The sequence below is a fragment of the Bos mutus genome, chromosome 7, assembly GCF_027580195.1.
Source record: "Bos mutus isolate GX-2022 chromosome 7, NWIPB_WYAK_1.1, whole genome shotgun sequence".
Taxonomy (NCBI): domain Eukaryota; kingdom Metazoa; phylum Chordata; class Mammalia; order Artiodactyla; family Bovidae; genus Bos; species Bos mutus.
In genome coordinates this window covers 88,213,734-88,238,652 of record NC_091623.1, presented here as the reverse complement: position 1 = coordinate 88,238,652, position 24,919 = coordinate 88,213,734, and the positions used below count along the sequence as shown (strand labels likewise).

General features: G+C 48.1%; 1 protein-coding gene across 1 annotated transcript in view; it reads left to right on the top strand.

Moving 5' to 3' along the window:
- Positions 1 to 24,919, top strand: part of SPOCK1 (SPARC (osteonectin), cwcv and kazal like domains proteoglycan 1) — a 583,379-nt gene that overhangs the window by 433,785 nt on the left and 124,675 nt on the right. Inside the window, exon 6 of the mRNA XM_070374382.1 lies at positions 22,357 to 22,471. Coding sequence (XP_070230483.1) covers positions 22,357 to 22,471 — 115 coding nt within the window. The remainder of the gene's footprint in view (positions 1 to 22,356; positions 22,472 to 24,919) is intronic.

Below are 24,919 nucleotides of genomic sequence, written 5' to 3'. Positions count from 1 at the left end.
TTCTTGAGCACTCAGCCTTTTTTACTCTCCAGGTCTCACATCCATACATGACTCCTGGAGAAACCGTAGCTTTGACTATACAGACCTTTGTTGACAAAGTGATGTCTCTGCTTTTTAATATGCTATCTAAGTTTGTCATAGTTTTTCTTCCAAGGAGCAAGTGTCATTTAATTTTAAAGCTACAGTCACCATCTTCAGTGATTTTGAAGCCCAAGAAAATAGTCTGTCACTGTTTCCATTGTTTCCCCATCTATATGCCATGAAGTGATGGGACCAAGTGCAATGATCTTAGTTTTTTGAATATTGAGTTTTAAGCCAACTTTTTCACTCTCCTTAGTACATAGCCCTCAAAAGGTCAGTGGTAGTTACCCTATTTTCTGGAGTAAGATGTGAAGCTTAAGTGGAGGTGACTTGTTTGAATTCACGTGTCTAGGACACATCCGACCTACTCAGGGCCTCTTGGGCAGAGCAGAGGTCTGAGAGGTGGAGGCCCTTTAAGATGCAGCCTGAGGATGTGGCTGTCACTATAAGAAGGAAGGTCACTCAGTGACCCTACTGCCCTTGGATCCTGCTGCAGTTAACCAGCTGAAAGGGAAAGAAAAAGAGGCTGTGTACCGCTCTCTTCATTAGGAAGGTTTTCCTGGTGTATCTTATTGTATTGATTTAATTCATTTCAATAAATATCGTCAAGGATTTCCTCAGCAACTGGGGAAGTGATAGCTTGTTACATAATAGGAGTATCTGATTAGGACTCAGGAAACATTAGTCAAGTCTCAGCTTTACTTTGTATTTTTCTGATACCCTCTGACAGATGACGTGATTTCTCTGAGTCTCGATTTCTTCATCTGTCAAGGAAAGCTAATGATGCCAAGGGTGCTGGGGACATCTTTGTTCAGTTTCTGCACTTAAATGAGGGCCGACTGGGGGCCAGTGAGCCCTGACATGTTAGAATCTTTGGCTTCTTTTGTCACTTACGAGAAACCTTGTGGGTGGATGGGGTATGGCGTGTGGGGAGAGATGGCAGAAAGGATCAGAGGGAAAAGGGGTTCAAGAAGAAGCTCTCTGGGTCCTTCATGGGGTTCAGGTATCATCAGCTGGCTGGAAACAGGTTAACTTAGGGAGAGGGACGGTAAGATGCAGGGGCCTTCTTGGTGAGGAAAAGGGAGGAAGACCAGATGAGGAATCCCTGTGATCGCCGTTCTGTGAACATTTGTACTTCATTTGCCTTTAACTGAACAGCCCTTGATGTAGGTGTCTCGTTGCCTCCAGTCTGCAGATGGGAGAAGCAGACCTAACAGAAGGCAGATGAACTGGGATTAGGGTGAGGTCTGCCAGACTGTGAGGCCCTCACCTCCAGCCCTGAATGGCCCTACCTTGTAGCGACAGAAAGGGATGGGCTTGTGTTGATGAAACAATGGTCAGATGTAATTTTCTGCTCATTAGATTGGCAGGTATTCTAAGAACCAAGCATGCTTGCCTTGGATGTTGATTGTGAGGTTCAAATGAGCCCATGAGCGCAAGGCTCTCCTTTCAGCCGGCGTTGTCCGCGTGTCTCTGCTACTGTCATCATCACTGGGTGTCCACTTCCATAATGGCTGAGCAGGGGTGGTGGGGCCATTCTCTGTACAGGTGCGCACCTGGCTTTATCCTTCTTTGTTCCCGTGTGAAAGGCAAGGTTCTTTCTCCGCAGTGTAGAGAGCAAAGGTGCTCTTGATGCTCACCAACAAAGTAACTCAGTGTTTATCAGTGTCCTGGTGAACACGGACCTCTCTCTGATCACACCTCCCTCCTTCTGCTATGGCAGAGTCAGGAGGGTAGTGGCTTACACCTGCTGCAGATGGCAAGTGGGATCATCTCCCTGGAGCTGAACTTCTGCTTGGGGAAATGTCACTTTCCTGCTCTTGCCTCCCAAATGCCTGAGAGCGGTGGATTGTTGTGGCCCTAAATTTAAATCTTGATTTTTTTTTCCTTTTTAGTAACTTATGGGTCCTTTCTAACAGCTACTTAGGTCCACTTTGTAAGCACTGTCCTCTGTCACCTGCCCTGCATGTGTTTAGGAGAGGGGGTGAGGGTCAGGTGGAGGTAGGTCTTAATGGTGCTGCTTAGGGAACCCTCCGATGGGCGACCTCCTCTCATGGTTCATTGCTCTGGATACCAAAGGTCCCTCCTGTTAGAATCACACATTTGTCTGTCTTCTAGATATTAGGAAATTTTACTTTACTTAATACTAGCTTTATTGCTTTGTTCTGATTATAATTATAATAAATGCAGAATATTTGTGTGCTGTGGACAATTATATGTTTTGTCTAAATTCCCTGTCTTTTGCAGATGGTGGGTCTCTAAAAGGGTTCTTAGCTTCCTTAGTGGGATATGAATATGAGGAGTCAGAGGAGAAACATTGGAGCCAGTGAAGTGGGGGCTGCTGTGGAGGGCTGAAGCAGAGATTGGGTCCGTGGCAGCTGAAGGGGAACTTCTGGGGGAGACTGAAGAACCTAATAGAGATGTTCTGTTGCTTTAGGTTCAGGGGCCAGTGGTACCACTTTCTCCTCTGTGGCCCTACAGTGTCTTCAGCAGAACATTCGTTTGCACTAATGCTTCTTAGAAGACTTATTGTAGGCAACTGGAGTGACAAGTCCCTCCCTAGAAGTGGCTTCTCAATGTCCCTGGACACTCCTGCTTTGACTGGTTCTGCCCCGCCCCGGGTATTTTCTGTGTCCCCGCAACATCTGAGCCCCCAGAAGGATGCTCAGGACGCTCACAGCCTCACGGGGAGAGGAGGGTGCTCCTCTGCTGTGACTCCGGGTTGAACAGGGAGTTATAGGCTGTGCGCTGCTCCTGCTTTATGGTCCCCGGGTCCCTCTGTGGCTTCAAGGCACACCTGTGCGCTCAGCACTGTTGTTACAAGTGCAAGGGGGCAAAGCCATCTGGTGGTGATGGAATTTACGGCCTTTTTAAGGATGACAAGTGAAGTGACTCAGTCACTCTGGGCACAGTCTCAGAAGTGGAATGGAGGCAGCATGACAGCCACAGCTGTTCGTGTCAGCATGAGTTGCAGGGGGAGGGTGACAGAGCGGGTGAGCTCTGACCTGGCGCCAGGCACTGGGCTGAGCCCTGACTGATGCTCATGACACAAGGAGACAGATGCCACTACCAACCCCACTTTCCGGAGGCAGACACTGAGGGTTAAGTGACACACTCAGGGTCATAGACTGAGCAGATGAGAGCTGGGATTTGAGTCCAAGTTTGTCTGCCTCTGAACCCTTTCCTCTCCCTGGCCCTGCCTCGTTCCTGTCCCCAGTAAGGTTCTCCTGTGTCGTCGTTCGCTCCTGTCACACCAGAGGAATGGAAGCCCAGTGAGCTTCCATGGGCAGGCATGGGTGGGGGAGATGTGTGCCTGAGTGTAACCAGTGTTGCCCAGCACTCACGGGCCCATGCTCTGTGTTTGGTGTTATGCTGAGCACTTTCTACTTTATACACATCATTTCATTTCATGTTAATTTTTTCCTAGTATCTGGCTTCCTTCTCTAGAATGTAAGCTTTGAGAGGACAGCAGCTCTGCCTGTTTAGTTCCCTGCTGTGTCTGTGGCTCCATGAACACTGCTAAGCACACAGTGGGGCTTCCCAGGTGGCGCTAGAGGCAAAGAACCCACCTGCCAATGAAGGAGACTAAACAGACACAGGTTTGATCCCTGCGTCAGGAAGATCTCCTGGAGGAGGACATGGCCACCCACTCCAATGTTCTTGCCTGGAGAATCCCATGGACAGAGGAGCCTGGTGGGCTACAGTCCATAGGGTCGCAAAGAGTTGAACACGACTGAAGTGACTTAGCACACACGCAAGCACACAGTCGGTGCTCAACAAACTTTAGTTGAACAAATGGATTACAGCAGCCACTGAGACAGTGAAGAATTATTGCCCCCATTTTACATATTAGGAGAGTAAGGCACAGGAGGCATAATTGGTTTTCCCATGGCTCAGAAGTCTGGAGCCAGGGAGAATGGGTACCCAGGGTGGTTTATTCTAGTGTTTCTGTTTTAACCACTCAGCTCTTCCTGGGGCATCAGCTGGGTGTGGTCCCCAAGGGTTTGAGTGGCTGATGGATGGGCTTCCTGTGAGCCTCACAAGGGGCACCATCCTAAGGCAGCAGAGGGAGGGAGATAATTGATGAGCTTAATTATCTGTGGCAATGACATGATGAGGGTGCCACCATGGGAGTGCTTTTTATTACTAGGCAGCATAGAATTCCTTGAAATGGGAGGGAGCCCATTGCAATGGGCTGCCACGAGATGGGAGCTGTCCCATTTGGTTCGCGGAGGTCTCCCCCGGAGCTCAGTGTTACAGTGTTGGAAAAAACGCTCAGCTGTATGAAACACAAATTATACTAGATGGAGAGCAGCTAGCTTCCTGGAGATCACAGTTGGCCTTCGTTAATGAATTTTGGCCTGATTAACACAGGTTCTGGATTGACATCAAAATATGCAAGGAGAAACTTGGCCGGGGTGGGAGGAGACTAGTTTAAACTCTCTAACTTTGAAATCGGGGGAAGGAAAGGCTTGTGTGAAGCCTGGAGCTGAGAACTGAATGTGTAATGAGCTCCTAGATCTTTGAAGCTGTACTGCTTTGCTCAGACCTCTGTAGACTAAGTCACCCCAGACTCTAGGGCCTTCTTGGCCCCATTCCATTCTCAAGGACACATGGCCAGCAGGGGATCTAAGGCTGAAGGACCCTCACAAGGGGTACCACCTGCTTCTCTCGTGGCCCATTCCCACAGCTCCTGGATAATTGTTATGCATCCTCATCTAAACCCATCATCCCCTGCAGTCTTCACCAGGACTTTCAATGGCTTTTTGCCTCCAAGCATGCCTTCTTATAGCTGTGTCCCTATTCCTCCCCTGCCTCCCTGGTGGCTCAGCTGGTAAAGTTTCCACCTGCAGTGCTGATAACTTGGATTTGATCCCTGGGTCAGAAAGATCCCCCGGAGGAGGGAATGGCTACCCACTCCAGTATTCTTGCCTGGAGAATTCCGTGAACAGAGGAGCCCGGTGGGCTACAGTCCTTGGGGTCAAAAAGAATCGGACACGACTGAGCAACTAACATTTTCATTTGCCTGGAGCCATGTCAGTTGCTTACCCCTTGAATCTACCTACATGACCATCCCACCCGCCTGGTTGGGTCGTGATGTCTCATCATGAGCCTGGGCTTTTTGCAGGCACCGGGTGTATCTGCTCCCTTTGTCCCTGAGGCTGACTTTCTAGTTTCAGATCCATCTCTCTCTGTTCATCCCAAGGAGTTAGGCAGGTACCTACTCTTCAGTGTCAGATACCTACACCTCACCTACCCTTGTAAGTTTGCCTGTGTCATCATGACTATCTCAGGATCACTGGGGATATAATTTTGGCCTCATGATAAACAAAAGATGGGAGGGTCCCCGTGACATTTCTGGCCGTGGGATGAGCCGTGGGAAGCATCAGCTCATGCTTGTATCACAGGGCTGAACTGGGGCCAAGGTCAGCTTCGTGGGGCACCTGGTCTAGCTGGTTCCCCATCCTCAGGTTTTGAAGAAATGAGATGAGACTTGTTTGGGGGAAACCCGTGTACTCAAAAGAAAGGGAACATGACAGACTTTTGTCTGGCCCTCACCAGTTTCAGAGAATGAACTCTTGCAAGGGCATTTTATTACTTCAATGTATTTCTCACAGAGGTGATGCCAAGCAAAGAAAATCCTCTCTGAGTTATATGGCTTTTTCGTTCAGCCCTACAGGATCTTTCATCTCTAAGCAGTAAAATCAGGCAGTAATTCAAAGTTTAAGTTACTGTTTCATTTTAAAAATATCACCTTAATCTTGTTGCACTTGGTCAAAGTCCACTTTGACATTTTTGGTCATCGTTATCTATAGCTTTATTTTGTTAGCTCTTAGGAACATATGCAGGCTTTATTCAGAAAGGCATTTGGGATTTATTTTCTAAAGCAAGCAAAGGAGGAGGGAGGAAGAAATTGGGCTGAAGAGCAGATGTAAAGTGAGGCTGAATGGCTGGTGATGGTTATCTTATGTGAGGCCATGATGAGATGTTAATGGCTTTTTTTTGACCTTGGCAAGTGTTAGCTTTGGGAAGGGAGTTGGTGGATATGCTTAGCTGGCATCTGTTTTCTCATTCTTCGGAATGTCAGGGACTGCTGGGGATGTGACCTGGACGTGTTATCACTCTGGAAATCTGCTGCTTCTCTTTGTCTGTATTTCTTCTCCCTCATCTGTGGATTCTCTGAATTTACATGAAGAGAAGGGTTTTTATGAAGAGGCTCTACAAGAGGTCATTCCTTCAGAAACCAAGCCTCAGGAGCCTGTCTTTACAGTCTGTTTGTGATGACAAAGAAATGCAGTCAACACGAGACAGGTGCCCAGGGACCACCCCTCAGAGATGCCCAGGGACAAGAGACGGCACATTCTCCTGCTGAGGGAACCAGAACAAAACAGTGGTTTCACTGTTTTCTGAGCCCCAAATGATTAAGTTCCCTATGAAGCCTGCATTCTCTGGAGTGCAGAACAGGAGAAAATTAGTTTGCAGCCACACAGGATAGGCTTCACTGGGCTGCTTTGCAGAGGTTGTGGGTCTGATACACACTTCTTGCTCTGACCTTCCTTCCCACGGGGGACGTGGTCCTCCCAGCCTTTTGGTGGCTGTGAGTTGCTCTCTCTGCTGTAGCCGCTTCTAAGGTCTGTGGTTTTCTCCCCTCATTTCTCCAAGAAACTCATTCATTCTTTGGTGATAAATCTGACAGGGCTTGTGGAAGACAGAGGAGCTGCTTATTTTCTCTGCTATTCATGTATTCTTTCATTGAACAAATAGTTTCTAGTATTGGGCATGACTTTAGATGCCTGAGAAGCAGCAGAGAAGGAAAAGTCAAAGATTCCTGCCATGCTGGAGGCCAGGGTCTAGTGGGATCATGACTAGAGCCCCACGGAGATACTTGGGAGGGACACCACCTCTTTGCCTGTCTGGTTGCGGAACACTGTTACCCTAAGGGCGTACCGCCTTGGCGCAAGTCACAGACAGTGCCTCCCAGGTGTGTGACTTGGCTGTCTTTGTAAGAGTGGTTCCTACAGGCACCATGGTGGGCTGATCAGGTGGACCATAATCAGCACAATTCTTGGTAAACATCTAGACATGAGACCATATAATTAAACTCTTGAGAACACAGGCTTTAGTGTCAGAAGCCCTGGGTTTGAATTCTGGCTCCACAACTTAAAGCTGACTTTCCCTGGGCAAACAATGTTTCTGAGCCTATGTAAGATGGCTATTACAGTAGTTCTTACCTCGTAGCCACCAGGGTGAAAATTAAGGAAGTTAGGTAAAGCTTTTAGCACAATGCCTGGGGTTCCACGAATAACTGTAGTGAACATTATATAAATGATTTATATATATGATTAAGTCTTTAGTATCCATTTCTGCCAGCATTGTGGAGGATATAAATGAACTTAGTGTTCATAGCTCTTCTCTGAAGGATGCTCAGGTATATTAAACAAGAGGCCTGAAGTCCAGCAGCTAAATTATTAGTGGGAAGAACACATTAGGGGGACAGAGCAATAAGAGGAGCTGGCCTGGGACCTGGAGGTTGGGTGTGGAGGCTGGAAATGTGCCTGGATCAGGGGTTCTGCTGGAGCAAGAGTGGCTGAGGCATGTTCAAGGAGCTTGGGCCTGAGCAGGGAGGTTGGGATAGTAAAGGAGGAGAACATTTGGATGAGAGGAAGATCCGAGTGATGCCAGACCTGGGGAGCAGGGGAGGACAGAGGCTGAAGGATTAGGGTATTGTCACTGGAGAAGCAACATCAGGACCAGATCCTGATGAACCTATTTTCAGGGCAGGACTAGAGATGCAGACATAGAGAACAGACTTATGGGCACAATGGGGGAAGGAGAGGGTGAGATGAATCGGCAGAGTAGCACTGAAATAAATGCATGTGCAAAGTTGATAGCTAATGAGAAGTTGCTGTATAGCACCGAGAGCTCAGCCTGGTGCTTTGTAATGACCTAAAGGGATAGAATGAGGTGGGAGGCGGGAGGATAGTTCAAGAGAGAGGGAACACGTATGTACCTACGGTTGATTCATGTTATTACATGGCAGAAACCAGCACATTGTAAAGTAATTATCCTCCAATTAAAAATAAATAAATAAATATATCTGCAAAAAAGAAAGGCAGGACCAGAGGTAATGGGCCTCAGAAGTAAGGGCTTGACTTTAATACCGGCATGTGGAGAAAATGGGAAGCATGTGGAGCATTTGGGGCTCTTCGGTCTGACTCCCCAGTAAGCCGGGAGAGCACACTGGCTAGGAGAAAGGACCAAGCTTTGCATCGGGTAGGCCCGGACAGCCTGATGCTGTTCATGGGGCCAGGGAGCATCGAGGCCTGGAGCTGTGTGGTGAGAGGTGGCAGCTTAACGAGACATGATGACCCCAGGGCTCTGTGGAACTGCTCAGCAGGCAGTGGGAGGGGGAGGGGGACCACCATCCACCCATTCATCTGTCCAAGCATCTATTCATCCATCCACTGTTTATTTAATACCTACTGCTTCTTAGATGCTCTGCTAGGCGCTGGAGCTAAACCAGTGAATGAAAGCACCAGTGTGTGGAGCTCATGAGAGAGGCCATCACGGTTTGCAGGACCGGGGCTGGGGTGGCACAGGTGTCGGCAGCCTCTGGGGACACCTGCCACGGGCTGTAGCGGGGCTGCAGACAGAGCAAAGGCAGAAGGAGGGGAAGGAGGAATGTGGGTTGTAGACTCTAGGGTCTGTACTCTAGAGCAGAGTAGGCAGGCTGGAGAGAAAAGCCAAGGGCTGAGCGTGGAGGGAGGTAGCAGGGTGGGGCGGAGCAGGGGGTGGTGGGGTTGCTGTGTAGATCACCGGAGGCCTTTTCTGCTGTGCTCAAGTCTTTATTTTCATCCAAGGATGACAGGGAACAAGGAAGGGAGTGTAAGCTGGGTGGAGCATCACAAATACATTTGCATTTGACAGAACTCACTCAGGCGTGGAGAAGCTCTTGGAGGCAGGAGAGAAGATTTATTGTCCTGCCAGGAGTGCTGCCAGCGCCCGGGACCCTGGAGGGCTCCTTTCTACTCTCCTGACACTTGCGGGAGGGGGATTCTTTCTGTTTAGTGATAAGGAGGGGAGGCTTGGACAGGTTATGCACATTGCTCCAGCTCTCATCTCCAGGAAGCAGCCAGAGTTCTGAGTGACAGAGTCTCTTCTAGGTTTATACTGGGAGAGGGAAGCAGGGCCGGGAGCAGAAGCTGCTCCGTCATCACAGCAGGAGAGGTGAGAGTCATCAGAGCAATCAGATGACACCCCGACTTGACTTGCCCAGCCCCTCCCGTGAGTCCCATGTGGAAGATCCTGCCCCAGAGGTATAGGGGGACCTTGAGTGGGAGCAGTGGCTTAGCACAAGCAGGGCCTCCCAGGAAGCCAGGCCATCTAGGGAGACAGGCACACCAAGAGCATTCCTAGCAGTAGGAGCATGTTATTTTAAGCAGGGCTGGTCCTCCCATCCTGGCTCCTGGAGCTGTCTGAGCCAGGCCGGCCAGGCTGGATGAGAGATGCTTGAAGGAGGCCCTGCTCCCACCCACCCCAGTGCTCCTCCCTGAAGGTTTCTGCTTCTTCCCAGGCTTGCAACATTGCCGCATCCTCTTCATCCTATTTCTCCTCACTTGCTTCCAGCCTCTGCTTCTTTCGAGCCTCCTTTACTGCTGTCCCTTCTTCCTCTCCCGTTTCTTTCTTCCTTGTGTTCTCACCCTCCTGACCTGTGTTTCTCCTCATCTGTAAGGTGGGAGTGGTTGATCCTGACCTAGAGTTCCTGGGAGGAGGATTAGTTCATTATTTCAGCACCCCTCTCTCCCTACTTTCCAGGTGTGGGGCTTCTGTCTAGCCCCAGAGGATGTGAGTATAAGCAGCATCCAGTTCTTGCTCTCTAGGAGCTTCTCAGCCAGGCAGGAGTCAGGTTCCAAGGCCTGATCTCTTGTTCGAGGCCTCAGCTGGGCCAGTCTGGACTGCCAGCCTCTGAAAGTGTTTTGCTGGAAAGAGGCCCTTTATGTTCCTTGATGGTTACTCAATTAACCTGGAATAGCTTCATGCCCTAATTCCTCCAGGGGAGGTAAGCCTGGGTGTATTCAGCTTCTGAAATGGAAAGGAAAGGTGCCCACATGATCTTGTCCAGGTCTGTTGGCTAACCAGCTTGTTTCTGTGTGTTATCTTAGCTAGTTGCAATAATTTAAAGTGACTTTGAATAACATCCCTATCAGTAGTGCAGTTGATGAGCTAGGGTTTCGTTTGGCATAATTTAGGGAGAAGTGGCCAGCGAGTCACAGAGCTCAGCGTCGTGGCAGCCCTGTTCCTCCATCTCCCCCGCTGTGGATCTTCCCCCACCTGCTGTCCTCCCCCTCTTCATCCAGCCCTCCTGGATGCCCAGCAAGCCTTGGCCAGACTCCTGGCTCTGGGGGTCTGTGAAACACACACGCAGCAGGGGACTGGGGGAGGTGGAACACACGCAGCAGGGGGCTGGAGGAGGTGGAACGACCTGGATTGAGTGAAGCTGCCATTGACAGCCTGGTGACCTTGAGGCCATCATTTGCTTTCTCCAGCTTGCAGGTTTTTTTGTCTGTAAAACCAATACCAGTTTTCACCTAGTGTTTTGTGAGGTGCGTGGCATAAATAAACAGGCAGATAGTAAGTAAGTGCTGTGTGCTGGGGCTGAGACACAGGGGCACGTGTCCTTCAGGAGGTAGCTGTGGTGCCTGTGGTCAGGGCAGTGAGGAAAGGGCACAGGGCACAGAGGCGGGAGCCCAGGGAGGCCTGCCGGGAGGGGGCATTAAGCCAGCAAGCAGGAGGGCGGGTCTCTCTCTTCTCATGCTTAGGTGTGGGAAGTAGCATGCCTCTTCATTTTTATTAAACCATTTGGTTTCATTTCTACTTGGAGCCCATTTCCTACAGGGCTGGCTGGAAACCTGACCTCAGTCATTTTATGAGTTTTGCCTCCTTCATGGGTCCTGTCGACTATCTGAACTCTTACTCAGAGTCAAGACCCTGGGCTGGGGAGGAGGTGCTGCTCTGCCGGTCACCTCCACGCAGAGGCCCTTGCTTTTGTTCCTTCATTTCCCTGTACTCAGTTTATCTTCTTTGAGCACCTACTATGTGCCAGGTACTGTTCTCAGAAGTTTGGATATGACAGTGAATAAAGCAAAGATCCCTGTCTTCACAGAACCCACATTCTAGCAAGAAAAACTGAATGCCGCAAAAAAAAAAAAAAGTAATTTGAGCAGTATATTACAAGATGATGGCCTGGAGAATCCTTTGGACAGAGGAGCCTGGGGGTCTACAGTCTATGGGGTCGCGAAGAGTCAGGCATGACTGAGAGACTAACATCCCCCCACACACACACACACACTCACAGATTTCATATTTTAAAAGGGCCACGTGGAACAATGTAAGGGAACCAGAATGCCAGGTTCTGGTTTTAAAAGGGTACTGAGAGGAGGCTTCAGTGAGAGAGTGACATATGAGCAAAGGCCTAGGGAAGATGAGGTGATGAAGGGAGAGGCCCAGGGTCCCTGTCGGTCTGGGGTCCCTGCTGCTCCCAGACTATGATTGGCCAGGCTGTGCGTGGTCCCACCTCTTCTGTGCATAACTGCTGGTCCTTCCTCCCATGGGTCTGCCTTCTCCCCACGAGGCTGACAGGAAGCAGAGCCTGGGGCTCCGAAAGGCCTTCCTCATCTGCGCTGTCTCCTCCAAATCCCGGAAAGAGGAAACATGCCACAGAAATCTGACATTTTTAAGTAGTGTTTAGCCTTAAGACGGAGAAGGCAATGGCACCCCACTCCGGTACTCTTGCCTGGAAAATCCCATGGATGGAGGAGCCTGGTAGGCTGCAGTCCATGGGGTCGCTAAGAGTCGGACACGACTGAGCAACTTCGCTTTCACTTTTCACTTTCATGCATTGGAGAAAGAAATGGCAACCCACTCCAGTGTTCTTGCCTGGAGAATCCCAGGGACGGGGGAGCCTGGTGGCTGCTGTCTATGGGGTCACACAGAGTCGGACACGACTGAAGTGACTTAGCATAGCATAGCATAGCCTTAAGAGGATCCCATGCAGGGCAGACAGCAGGAGAAAGACCCAGAGGTGAGAAGCTGCTGATGAGAGGCCAGGAAGCCACAGGGGTGTGATTATCAGGGAGAATAAAGCTGGACCACTGGGGGCAGGGGTGGGGAGTGGAGAGAGCCTGAGGGCATGTGAGGTGAGGTGACATCTGACTCTCCTCACCAGGTTTGGGTCAGGAAGTGGGGATGCAACCCCTGGAGACTGACACCCCTCCCCCCCGCCACCTCCACCTCCACCCCAAGCAAAGCAAAGGCTGTAGGAGTTGGCTCAGAGTTGTAATTTGTCACAACTTCTGCCTCTGTGGTTGTTGTCATTCAGCCTCTAAGTTGTGTCCAACTCTGTGACCCCATGGACTGGCGCACACCAGGCTGCCCTTGTTTTCACTATCTCCTGGAGTTTGCTCAAACTCATGTCCATTGAGTATCTCATCCTCTGTCATCCCCTTCTGCCCTCCATCTTTCCCAGTGTCAAGAGTTTTCCAGTGAGTTGCCTCTTTGCATCAGGTGGCCAAAGCATGAGCTTATCTTTAGATTGCTGGTTTGATTCCAGCTTGAAGGAGGTCCTGGGGAGAGGGCCATGTTTTTCTCAGGCCCCCTCAGGAAACTTGGCCCCTTTCCTTTGGGGTTTCCTGCCCAGGACCTTCCACTGGCTTTGTTATGCAAATTAGAGGACCTTTATTCAGCTTGGCCCCTGAAAACAGACGTGGAATCCTTATTTGCTCAAAGGCTTTGCTAAGTTGTTGACACTAAGTTGTTGACAAAATCAGCAAGGTCAGGAGCAGGTAGGGAAACTATCTAAGAGAATGCCCTCCCACGAGATGCACGACTTCTTCCAGCCTCAGTCCCCCTATGCAACAAGAAAGAGGAAGACCTAGAGTGCTGCAGCTCACGGTGCCTGTGTTGAGCCTGCTCACTGCACTGGTGCCTGCGTAGGTCAGTGAAGGGGAGAGTGCGTGCTTCAGGAAAATCTCAGTCAGGGATCTCACCTAGCCTTGTTAAAGGTCGACTCTTTGCAATCCCGGGCAGGTCCTGTAGGCGGCAGTGCAGATTCCTCTCTGCTGCCAGAGCTCGCCCCCTAGTGGGCAGGCGAAGAGAAAAAGAGCAGTACTGAGGGAGCAGCTAAGGGGAGTAGATAAGAGGGGTTTCTTCAAAGAATTCAAACACTGCTGGGGAAAGCAAGTTATATTTACTTTCCCCTAGCTGTTTGTTTCGGAGAAGGCGATGGCACCCCACTCCAGTACTCTTGCTTGGAAAATCCCATGGACGGAGGAGCCTGGTAGGCTGCAGTCCATGGGGTCACGAAGAGTCTGACACGACTGAACGACTTCACTTTGACTTTTCACTTTCATACATTGGAGAAGGAAATGGCAACCCACTCCAGTGTTCTTTCCTGGAGAATCCCAGGGACAGGGGGGCCTCGTGGGCTGCCGTCTCTGGGGTCGCACAGAGTCAGACACGACTGAAGCGACTTAGCAGCAGCAGCAGCAGCAGCTATTCATTTAGTAGTTATGAAATGTATGGAAGAGTTTAAAGAATACTGCAATAAATACCGTGTACCCATTGCCAAGGTTGGACAGTTATTAACATTTTGCCCCATTTCCTCTCTTCCTTTTCACACATGCACAGTTTTCCTCTGGACCATTTAGAAGTACCATGTAGAGACTGTGACATCTCACCCATAAGAAAATAAACAGGCATTCTCCTATATGAGCACGTTGGTAGGTATTATTACACCTACGAGAGCAATAGTTCAGCATCACCTAACATATAATCTACATTACAATCACAACATTTTCCCAGGATGCCTTTTATAGCGTTGTATAATTATTATTATTCAAGAACCAATCACGTCTCACTCACTGCCTTTGTTTCATCTGTTTAATTTCTTCTAGAACAAGGACCTACTCACTTCAGGGGTTTTTTGTTTGTTTAATTTTTTTGAGCATTTAGGCAGTTGTCTTATAAAATGTCCTCAATTTTAGACTTGGTTTCTAATGAATAGATTCAAGTTAAGCATCTGTTGGCACTGAGACTTCAAAGGCACTGTTACTGTTTCCTTTTGAGGCGCTTCAGGAGATGTATGCCAGGTGGTCCCACTCCTAGTGGCACTAAATTGGCCCCTTGGTCCCTTTGTTAGGAGATGCCTGCCAAATGTTTATTGAAAAATGTACACTTGTAATTGGATATTCTGTGGGGTGACACTTGGAGACTGTGTGAATGTTATGTCCCCAGAGACTTTCACCCAATGTTTTTAGCAAACATCAAATGATTCCTTCCTGACTCAATTATTACACTGGGGGGTGGGGGGTGGGGAGGATTGCAAAATGATAATTTGCTAATTCCAGCATTCCTTCTAAATTTATTTAGCTGGCATTCTTCTGTAAAGAAGACCTTTTCTTTCATATTTTTAGCAACTTGGTTTGAAAGTTTCGGGTTCTGCTTTCTTTGGAACTCTTAGTTCAGAAGAGAAAAGTGTATATGAGAGAGTGTGTTATAGTGAGTGTATATGTGTGCGGGTGGGTGTGTCTGTGAGAGAGAGACAGGGACAGAGAATGAGACCTGAAGGCTGAGTCCTGCACACAGAGGCGCTCTCACAGAGGCCCACCATCAGCCTGGTGGAGCTGGTTCCTGCTATTTTGGCCTGTTCAACCCGCTCCAGTTTCACTGTCTTCCTGGCTGTTTCTCAAGGGCTGTCAGCCTCTTCTTCCTCAGGACCTTTGCACTTCCCTTTGCCTGGAACCCCTTTTCCCCAATAGCCACATGGCTCACTTTATTCTGTTCCCTGCCCAGGTGTCATCTGGCCAGATTTCCCGGTCACCCATATTATGAACTGTCCCCTCCCATTACTGTCTATCTCTTACTCTCTGTTGTGCATCCTCCATAGCCCTTGTCATACCTGCCCCATAAACATCATGAGAACAGGCCCTTTGCCCCATTGGCTCAGAGCCTAGAGTGGACCCTGACTCCCCATAGGCAATGAAGGGAATTTGTGGCATGCAAGAAGGAACACACACGTGCACACATGATTGGTAAAGTTCTGTATGAGATCAGAGCCCCTCCCCCTCATTTCTTGCTGCTCTATCCAGGTGACCAGAGACATTCCCATCCTGGGCAGAGAGGATGGCTGTTTCTCGTCCCTGGGATAACATGTGCCGTCAGCCACCTCTTTCTTGGTGCCCAGTTACAAAAGCTGGAAGATTATCCGCCCCCACTTCCTTGACATGATTTTGGGGGAATAAAAACAAATCAGAATTCATCAACTGTGAACAAAATTGTCAACTGTGTACTGTCAACAGTCTGGTTTAAAAATAGACGAGAAGTTGATGAAATACAGTGGAGAAAGCAATTTAAATAAAACGTTAAAAATAATACCCAAAGTGGGCTAGGCAACAGGAAGAGTGTGGTGCAGTGGAGAATGTGCCCGGCGGAGGCCTGCGTGAGCAGTGAACCAGAGAGAGGTTATTAGTTTTGCTTTACACATCACAGAGGAGAGAGATTTACTGGCCATTTGCGGGAAAACATTCACTCATTCTGACGTGTTGGCATGTTATGTAAAATGGAAAGGAAGATTGGTTGGGAAATCTGCTAGCACATTTATTTTTAAGTAGGTCAACAGTTTGAATATTTTTGACCATTTGTGAAAATCTCTGGCTCTTCTTCCGTCTTCTCTCTTACTGTGATGATTGAGAAAGACAATTGTGTTTTACCAAGTCAAGGGGTCTCGAAGCTTCTGGGGTTTGTATTTATTTTTTTATTTGTGTTTGTAGAAATATGGGTTCTGCTACTCTGATTAAAGTCCTTATTTCCCACTTCTTTGACTCTGCTTCTTTCAATAGTTAAGGCTGATTACTTATTTAGCTGCTTTATCATGAAGTCAATATAAAGCCATGAATTTTTCATATTTCCTCTTTTCTAGGCCCAAGTCTCAGCTGATACATTGACCAAGTTCTTTATGTCCAACTGCCCCATATCCTCAGGCTGCTGGTCAATGTTTTTCTTTCCTTCTTTTTAGGAGAATTGAGCCATCTTGGCACAAGCTCTGCACTTTATGAACCTAAGACAAGGTTATCCATCCTGTAGGGACTCTTTTTAAAAATCTGGATGGAAGGTGTATTAGTTTGTGAGAGCTGCTGTAATGAAGTGCCACAAGTCGGGTGGCTCACACAACAGAAGTTTATCATCTCACAGTCCCAGAGGTGTAGGTCTGGAATGAAGGTGTGAGCAAGGTTGGTTCCTTCTGTGGCTGCCAGGGAGAGGCTGTCTCTTGCTTCTTCTAGCTTCTGGCAGCCTCGTTCATTTCTTGTGGATAGCCCCCTTCCCCTGCATGACTCCTCACATCATCTTTCCTCTGTGTGTGTCCAATTTTCCCCTTCTTCTAAGCATGCCAGTCATATTGGATTAGAGTCCACTCTAATGACTGCATTTGAACATGATTGTCTCTGTCATATATTTCTAAGTAAGCCACTTTAAGATACTGGGGGTTAGGAGTACAACATGAGGGATGTAATTCAACCCACAGTACTAGGTATGAAGCTTTACCCCCCAGAGGGAGAGTTGTGAGTCCTCTCTGCTTAGACCAGCTCCCAGTATTGGCCAGGACTGGAAAGGTTCTCCCTGCTGGGCCCCGGTGACCTTCTGGTGGTCACTCTACATTTACTAAGCTGTGTTCTTTCCCCGTGTGATGGACAAGCTCCAGGGAGCCCCTCTGTCTTCAGCTCTTTGTGTGCTTGGATTGACTAAGTTGCTCTCCACTCCATATACTTTATTTATACCTGTCTGTTCCTCTTCTCTCCTCCAACTCCAAAATTATTTTCCCTAAAATGAGGAATTATGGGTGTCACTTTCCAAGAATGTCATTTTTCAGTTTGTTTTTATTAATAGAAGCCACCTCCAGGCTGCAGACTCTAAGCGGTAGACTCACAGCCCACCCTGTTTAACTTGGAGCTCTGCAGATCCTGTTTTAAAGCAGGACAACAGCCCATCTGAGGTGGGATGGGGCAGGACATGGTGGGCTGCCTGGATCCTCTGGACCTGCAAGGCACATATGGAAGACGTGGGCCCAAGCTTCCTGAGAAAGTCCATACTATTGAGAAAGCACCATCCATCATCCATAATTTTGCCAGTTTTCAACTCCTGCTTGGGAGAACACTGTGAGGGGAAGGTGTGGGAGTGCTGAGACTTGCTATGTGGTCCTGAGGTCCCTGTGTTGTTGGAGGACATGTATTTCTCCCTCCCCACACCCCCGCAGGAAGATCCTTCCATTCCCTTGCTTTCTGTTCCCACTGCCCCTTTCCCAGGAACACTGCACATTTCCTGGTGTCGGAGCCTGGCATCTCTTGGATCAGGTTCGTCTTTACAGCCAGGAGCAGAATCCCCGCATCGCCAAGTAACGTGCCTCTGTTCCTCCTGACCCCCATTCTCTTGGCAGGTCTATACTCAGGGGTAGTATATGCCTGCCTTGTGTCTCCAGGATCTCTGTGTGCACGGACCCAGGATGCTCTGCCAGGTCCACCCCCGTCTATGTTTTGTCTCTGCCTATGATTGGTGGTTTGTGGACCAGAACTTTCCTAGGTCTCTTGGCTGGGAGAGGGAGTGGAGGAGTGAAGGTCCCAGGTGTGGTGCACAGCACAGTCTAATGGGAAGCCCTGTACTGTGAGGGTTCTGTATCCCCCCTGGGTAAAGCTGGCACAATGATCACCTTTGGGCTTCTGTGTCTTGTCTTCCATAATAAGGACCTAGGGGAGAGGGGACAAGGTAAGTGACTTGGGTAACTGCAGGGGTGTGACTTGGCGAGGAGCTGCAGGGAGGGGGCATGAGTGAGGTGCCTGTGTTACAGGCCACAGGATGTCCCTGCCTAGAGATAATCCCTGGGGGGCATCCCCACACGCGTGTACTCACCTCCTCCTCCTAACCAGCTTCCTCCAGAGACATGGTTATAGTTGGTCATTACCTTGATAGAAGTCTGTAAACTGTGTTTTATATTTTATCATAATGTACTTGACATATAGACATGTGTGTATTATTTATATGTTGCCATGCCTACTAAAAAAGCATCAAAATCCAACACCCAGCTTATGAAATAAACCATTCCCAGTGTTCAGGAGGGCTGCTGTGGCCTCCTGTCTGATGCCGTTCTCAGCTTCCTCCCTGGAGGGAACCCCTGTCCTGATGGTATCTGTCAACACCCCCGCTTCTGTAAAGTAGCTTTTACCACATACATTGCATATCTCTAAATAGCACATTTTGAGCTTTATAAAAAAATGAAATTATAGCCTTTTGAGCTTCATTTAAATGCCACATATTGTTCTGGAAGATAAAAGGCAGATCTGTGTCCTTGAAGCATGCATTTTCACCACTGCAGATAAATATTGTTTTCTCTGGTGGCCCCTTCCTGGAGTCAGGGAAGAGACCGGGCTGCCTGCACATGCTGAGACGCTGCGTGGCTGTGGAGGTGAGGACGCCGGGGCCTGCCATGGAAGCCGTGGTGCTAGAATCGCGGCCTGCTGGAGTCCCTAGGCCAGCAAGGCTATATCCAGGGGCAGTTGTTCTGGGTATCTGAGAAGCAGATGGATTCCGACTCCAGTGATGGATTTGCATGAGCAGGGAGGCTGAAAGGCAAAGTGTTAAGTGTGGAGCTCATAAAGAGGACCAGAAGCATGGAGGGTTGGTGATGGTTCACGACAAGCACCTTGGATGCTGAGCTCCGGCACCTGCACTCCTTGTGCGGGCAGATTGGTGGCTCCTGGAGGCTGGAACAGAGCTTTAGAGCTACGGAGCGAACCAGAACCCCCTTTCCAACTGTCGTTCAGCAGCTATTTACTGCACACCTACGAGGTGCCAGGGCTATATGTGTTTCATCATCTCAAGTCAGGGATAAGACTGTGACTAGGACTTTCCCTGTTATTATATACTTTAGGGTCTAGTGCAAAGTCACCTGTTGATAAATTACATGAGTGATTCCCAAATACTAGTGGCTTCTGACAGCAAGCATTAGTTCCTTGTTCATGTTATGTATGAGCTGTGGATTAGCTTCAGCTCTGTTCCGTGTCCTCTGCTGTCTGGGTCCCAGACCCAAGGAGCAGCCCTTATGGGGCACATGCTATTTCCATAATAGACGGAAATAGCAGGAGGTGAAACCAAGCAGTGGTTCTTTGAATGTTGCTCAAACCTGGCTTGTGTATCTGTGCTAAATTGCTTTGGTCATGTCCAACTCTTTGCAACTCTGTGGACTGCAACCCTCCAGGTTTCTCTGTTCATGGGATTCTCCAGGCAAGAATACCGGAATGGGTTGCCATGGCTTCTCCAGGGGATCTTCCCAACCAAGGGATTGAACCTGAGTCTCTTGTGTCTCTTACGTTGGCGGGGGTTCTTTATCACAAGTGCCAGCTGGAAAACCTCATTCCTTACTCACAACCCACTGGCCAAAGACAGTCCTATGGCTAGGACTGCTGTCACCATGGAGCTTTTATGGACAGTCGATGCTATCCCCATCAGCTTTCATGACACAAGGCACTGAGCAAAGTATAGGTTTGTCTTTGGGGAATGCCAGAGAATGTTCAGGAAGAGGATTACCATCCATCATAGGCACAAGCAGCCAATTACAGTCACAGTATGATAAGGTTTTAGAGCAAGTCACTGTACTACTTCTGACTTTATAAATTTACATGTAAAAAATGTATTTGTTCCTCTAAATTAGCTTTAAGGATTCTGTTGAGAAATAGTATGAGAATCCCTAGCCTGAACCTGAGGCTTGTTATAGGGAGCTTGCCCAGGGGAGGAGGAGAAAGTAGAGCTGGCTATAGTGGTCTTCACCTCTGTTCTGTGCTGTGCTAAGTCGCTTCAGTCGTGTCCGACTCTTTGCAACCCTATGGATTGTAGCCCACTAGGCTTCTCCATCCATGAGATTCTCCAAGTAAGAATAGTGTAGTGGATTGCCATGCCTTCCTCTGGGGGATCTTCCTGACCCAGGGATGGAACCTGTGTCTCCTATGGCTCCTGCATTGAAGGTGGATTCTTTATCGCTGAGCCACTGGGGAAGCCTGGTCTTCACCTCTAGTATATGCACACAGGCTGTGCTAGTTACAAAGAAGCTTCTCACCCTGGGTACCCACCTGCTACTGCTGCTAAGTCACTTCAGTCATGTCCAACTCTGTGCGACCCCATAGACAGCAGCCCACCAGGCTCCCCCGTCCCTTAGATTCTTCAGGCAAGAACACTGGAGTGGGTTGCCATTTCCTTCTCCAATGCATGTAAGTGAAAAGTAAAAGTGAAGTCGCTCAGTCGTATCCAACTCTTAGCGACCCCATGGACTGCAGCATACCAGGCTCCTCCATCCATGGGATTTTCCAGGCAAGAGTACTGGAGTAGGGTGCCATTGCCTTCTCCAGGGTACCCACCTGCCAACTTCCAATGTTCCTCCTGGTGCCCCTTCTGTCCATTTGGACCACCTGTAGGCATGTCCCATACCTGCAGGCTCTTTAGTGCCGCATCCCTACACACACACATATATCCCTCCTTCCGTTATAGTCACGTCTACCTGGCTCTTTGAGGTTGCTCATTTTTTGCTCCTTCCCTGTGCTCGTGTTTTGGCTCCTCACTGTCAGTTGACATTTGTGGCCTGGGTCATGGCTTCCTTTCACATGGCCCCCAACGTGCCTGCCACCACACCAGGCATGTACCAAACACCCAGCAATGTGCACAAAAGGAAGCCTTGCATTGAGAGGAAGCCAGCCCCCTGCTGGCTTGTCCTTGTGCTTTCTCTGCAGGGTCTCAGGTAACTGTGGGTGTCAGTAGGGGTTACACAAGAGTGACTCCAGTATGTGCAGATTGAAACCCTCTCTCCTTCCCTCGGTGTGTGATCGGTGTGGGGACTGAACAGCCCATCCACTCACAAGGAGCCAGGGTTCATCTGCACTCATGTGTTGCTTTGCAAACACTGGTGGCCTTTTCAAAGGTATGCATTTGTGTTTTCCAAGGGCAAGGACCGTATCTCCTCTTTTCCTCCCTTTAAAAGATTGCCCGTGGCACCTGATAAGCGCTACACGCACAGTGGGTGCTCCGTCCCCTCTACCTACCTCCCCTTCCTTTGAACCGGCAGCAGATACCAACGTGGTTCTGGCCCTGTGGGCCTTTGCAAAGACTGATTATATACTGCCTTCATCTAGAGAATTTTGCAGGTGAAAAAAGGAGGAAACCCTTAGACAATTGAGACCCAGGCCCCTAGCGCAGCTGCATAATTAACCACACACGGAGTGCAGTGCAGACTGTGTTCTCTCGGGCCCTTCAGGTGACAGATACAGTGATGGGGACTGTTAAAGTGCTTGGCCCTGGAGTCAGTCAGACAGCGCTTGAAATCCGGGCTTGTGAATGTCATGATCTTTCACAAATTATTTAGTATCTGAGTCTCCTTTTCTTAAACCGTAATGTATAGATAATAAAATGCTATTAATTGTTGTGATCTTCTACATCCGTAAATGATATCCTTCTATCCTCCTGTTCTGAATCAGTTGAGACTTAAGAATAAACAGCTGGCAGAGAGTGGCCAAAATACTCCCATTGCTACAGATGAAGGGATTGCCAAGAAAATGTATGTGTTTGGGGCTTCCAATTTTGAATCCTGGAATACGGTGGATGTTTCCTAGGCTAGACAGCCACAGGCGTCCTCTGGGGGAAAGACTGTGTCAAACGTAGGTTTTGGATGGTTGGAGCAAAAGCGTCGCTCCCCAGTTGCTCACAGGGGAAAGGGCTAGGCCTCACACACAGCATCCAGACTTACTAAGTAGACCATTACTCTTCCTCCCTGCTCCCTGAGCAGCTGAGGGGGTCTAGGCTTGCTACACAGGCAGAGCCTCCGTAGTAGGGGTAAGGGGACATGGTGGAGCAGCCTTCAGCCCTCCGTGTTTGTGGACCGCAGATATTAAATTTCATACTGATACTCGCATAGACAGTTATGGTTGAGTTTACCACTTATTAAAAGTAAGCCTCCCCATGCAGTGCTTTTAGACATTTATCTTATGCATTTGGGAAAACATAAAAAGCCATTTGTTAATTAACATTCTATAATTGAGACCTTTAACAGAGATGAACTTCCCTTTGCTTTGTCTCTGCTTCTGTGAGCCTAATCATGGTTAGAAGGGCACTGGCTGTTTCCCAAGGAGGCTGGGGAGGGGTCTATTGGCAGTGTTCTTACAGCTTTGTTTTGTCTGTCTTTTGCAGTGCAAGTTGGAGTTCCATGCTTGTTCTACTGGCAGAAGTCTCACCACCCTCTGTGATGGGCCATGTCCATGTCTCCCAGAGCCCGAGCCTCCAAAACACAAGGCAGAAAAGAACGGTGAGTGGGCATCACACTGAAGGGGCACTGGGTGGCCTGATGTGGCCAAGGTCTGCCCCAGACGCCAGGAACCTGGCCTTTAACAGAGAAGATCTAGTTTGGGCTGGGGAGATGGGTGTGCTTGGCAAGAGTTCTCCAGTTTCATTTAGGAACTCCAAATTGAACTGCCTTCAACCTCCATATGATAGAAAAAGAACTGGGAGTCTTTGAAAATAATTCTGCTAGACCAAGATATGCATTAGATTCTTTCTAGAGGTCAAATTGGCTATGGTGTAGGAAGGGCCGGATTTCAGCGTTAAGACCAGGCCTGCCCTGGGTGCGCCTTGGTCTTCCTTGAACTATAATCTCTAAATCCTTTGAACTTCTGAAAGCCAGATTTCAAAACATAGACTGCAGAGATGTCATGACGGTGAACAGTAGGCCCCCCACTACTGGCAAAAGCATTTCTCTATGAATATATTCTACCGGGCATGTGGCACAGAACCAAGGAATGGATGGAAGGAGAATAACTTCCCAGGGGCTGTGGTTTCCTTTCCATGGCTGAGAGGGGCGTCAAAGGTCAGGCCTATCTGGATGTTTTCATGATGGAGAAAGTAATGTTTTCCCACTGGGCGCAGTCCCTTAAAAGCCTTCTGTAATGAAACCTAGATAGAAGCTTGCCTTCTGTGGAGCTGGGCTTTCTCAGCTGTAGCTGGCTGTACCATGAACAACGCTGGACATCTGTGTGTGAGTGAGCGCATGCCTGCACACACGTGTGTTCTAAAGCCTGAAGCTATTTGTAATGGAGGAAGATGAATAGGATGTGAGTGTTTATCCACTTGCCTCTTCCTAAGCTGGCTTGTCTTTTCCAAGGCACAGAGATGAAGATGGTCAAGTGTAAATTTGTTCATGGTAACCAAGGGAATATTGTGTTACATGTTTTTTGGGGAAGTTTAACCCAGGATATGGAAGGACATTGTAAACCGTGAAACACGGGGGTCACAAATTATCTCCGTAGATTACTCTTAGTTACCAAAAAGCTGATCTCATTGTGTTTTGACCTGATCATTTATAGAACTCCAGGAAGAAATGTTAACTAATCTATACAAGCCTCCTTGAACTTTGGTGAGAAAACCCAAAGCCCTGTGTGGTAAGCAGCAAAATCCACAAAATTAACTTCTGTTTGGAGATGTCTTAAGACCCTTCTTAGGAAGTCTCCATAACCTCTTATTTCAAATATATTCTTTATTGCTTTTATTACTCTTCTGTTCTGAGATAAGGAAACCGATGTAAGGAAGTCATTTCTGTGATTTGCCTGTAGTTTTCTGTGAGAAGGCTTTGATTTTCCTTAAACAAAGTACAACCCTTGTTACTTCATGGTGGGCTTGTCATATCTGATTAAATGAGACTCGTTCTCAAGTGTGACTCACCAGGTATGGCCTTGGGTGTGCCATTTATTTGTTCAGTCACTTACTAGTGAAAACTGGAACAAAGTCTAATCAAACCTATACAAGTAACTGCATTGGCATTAAAAGTAGAATTCTGAGAAGCTGGCGAGAACAAGATTACCACTTGAAAGTATTTCATTTCCAAATGTTTGTAAAAGTAACCATTAAGTAAATAGTGAGAATAGGCCAGGAAGAAAGCATAAGAATTTTATTAAATGATTATCAGAAAAGAGAACCATAAAAAATAATACCAGCAATATTCTAAAACCAATGATCAAAATTATATATCCTTCATTAGTTCCTGCAGTCTTGTATAATTATTTTTGTTCCACTGACCCTTGGGTCAACAGTTTGCTTTTATGAAGTCGTCAGAGTCTGGGAACTGTCCTTTCAGTCTCTAGTATTATCTAGCTATTGTCTAAGAAATATCACCTTTGAAGCCCGTAGCAAGAAAGGCATCTGTTACTTGTACTAACTGGGCACAGTTCTTACCATGAGGCTCTGAGATTGCCCTTCTTGGTCAGAGACTCAGTTTATGCTGTGACTTAAAGCAAATATTTTATATAAGCATGCAGGAAAGTAGGAACTACCTACTGGTGATAAGACAGAACATCTGTAGTTAATTTAGTACATATCTAACAATATTTTAATGAAGGAGAGTATAATCCTCTATTAGGATAGGGTGCTTAACTATTTAATACAGATTTGATCTGTGTTTCCCTGGAGGACAAGGGCATATTACGGGCAGTGAGGGCACTGATAGAGCTCCAGGATCATTATGTGAAATGAAACATTTACATGAAGAATATTCTGTCTGGAGCAGAATCAGCCAAGGGAAGGCTGACTTTTTCTTTTGAGTTGATGATTCTTTCCACGTAGCTCTCACAGTAGTTTGTGGCAGGCAGTGAGCACTGAACTGAGGTTGTGGCAACTGGGATAAAGAAGAGGGAATGGGTGCTCAAGAGGGATCAGAGATGAAATGAAGGGCAGCTTTCATTTGGCCACTTGGCTGTCAAGGTGG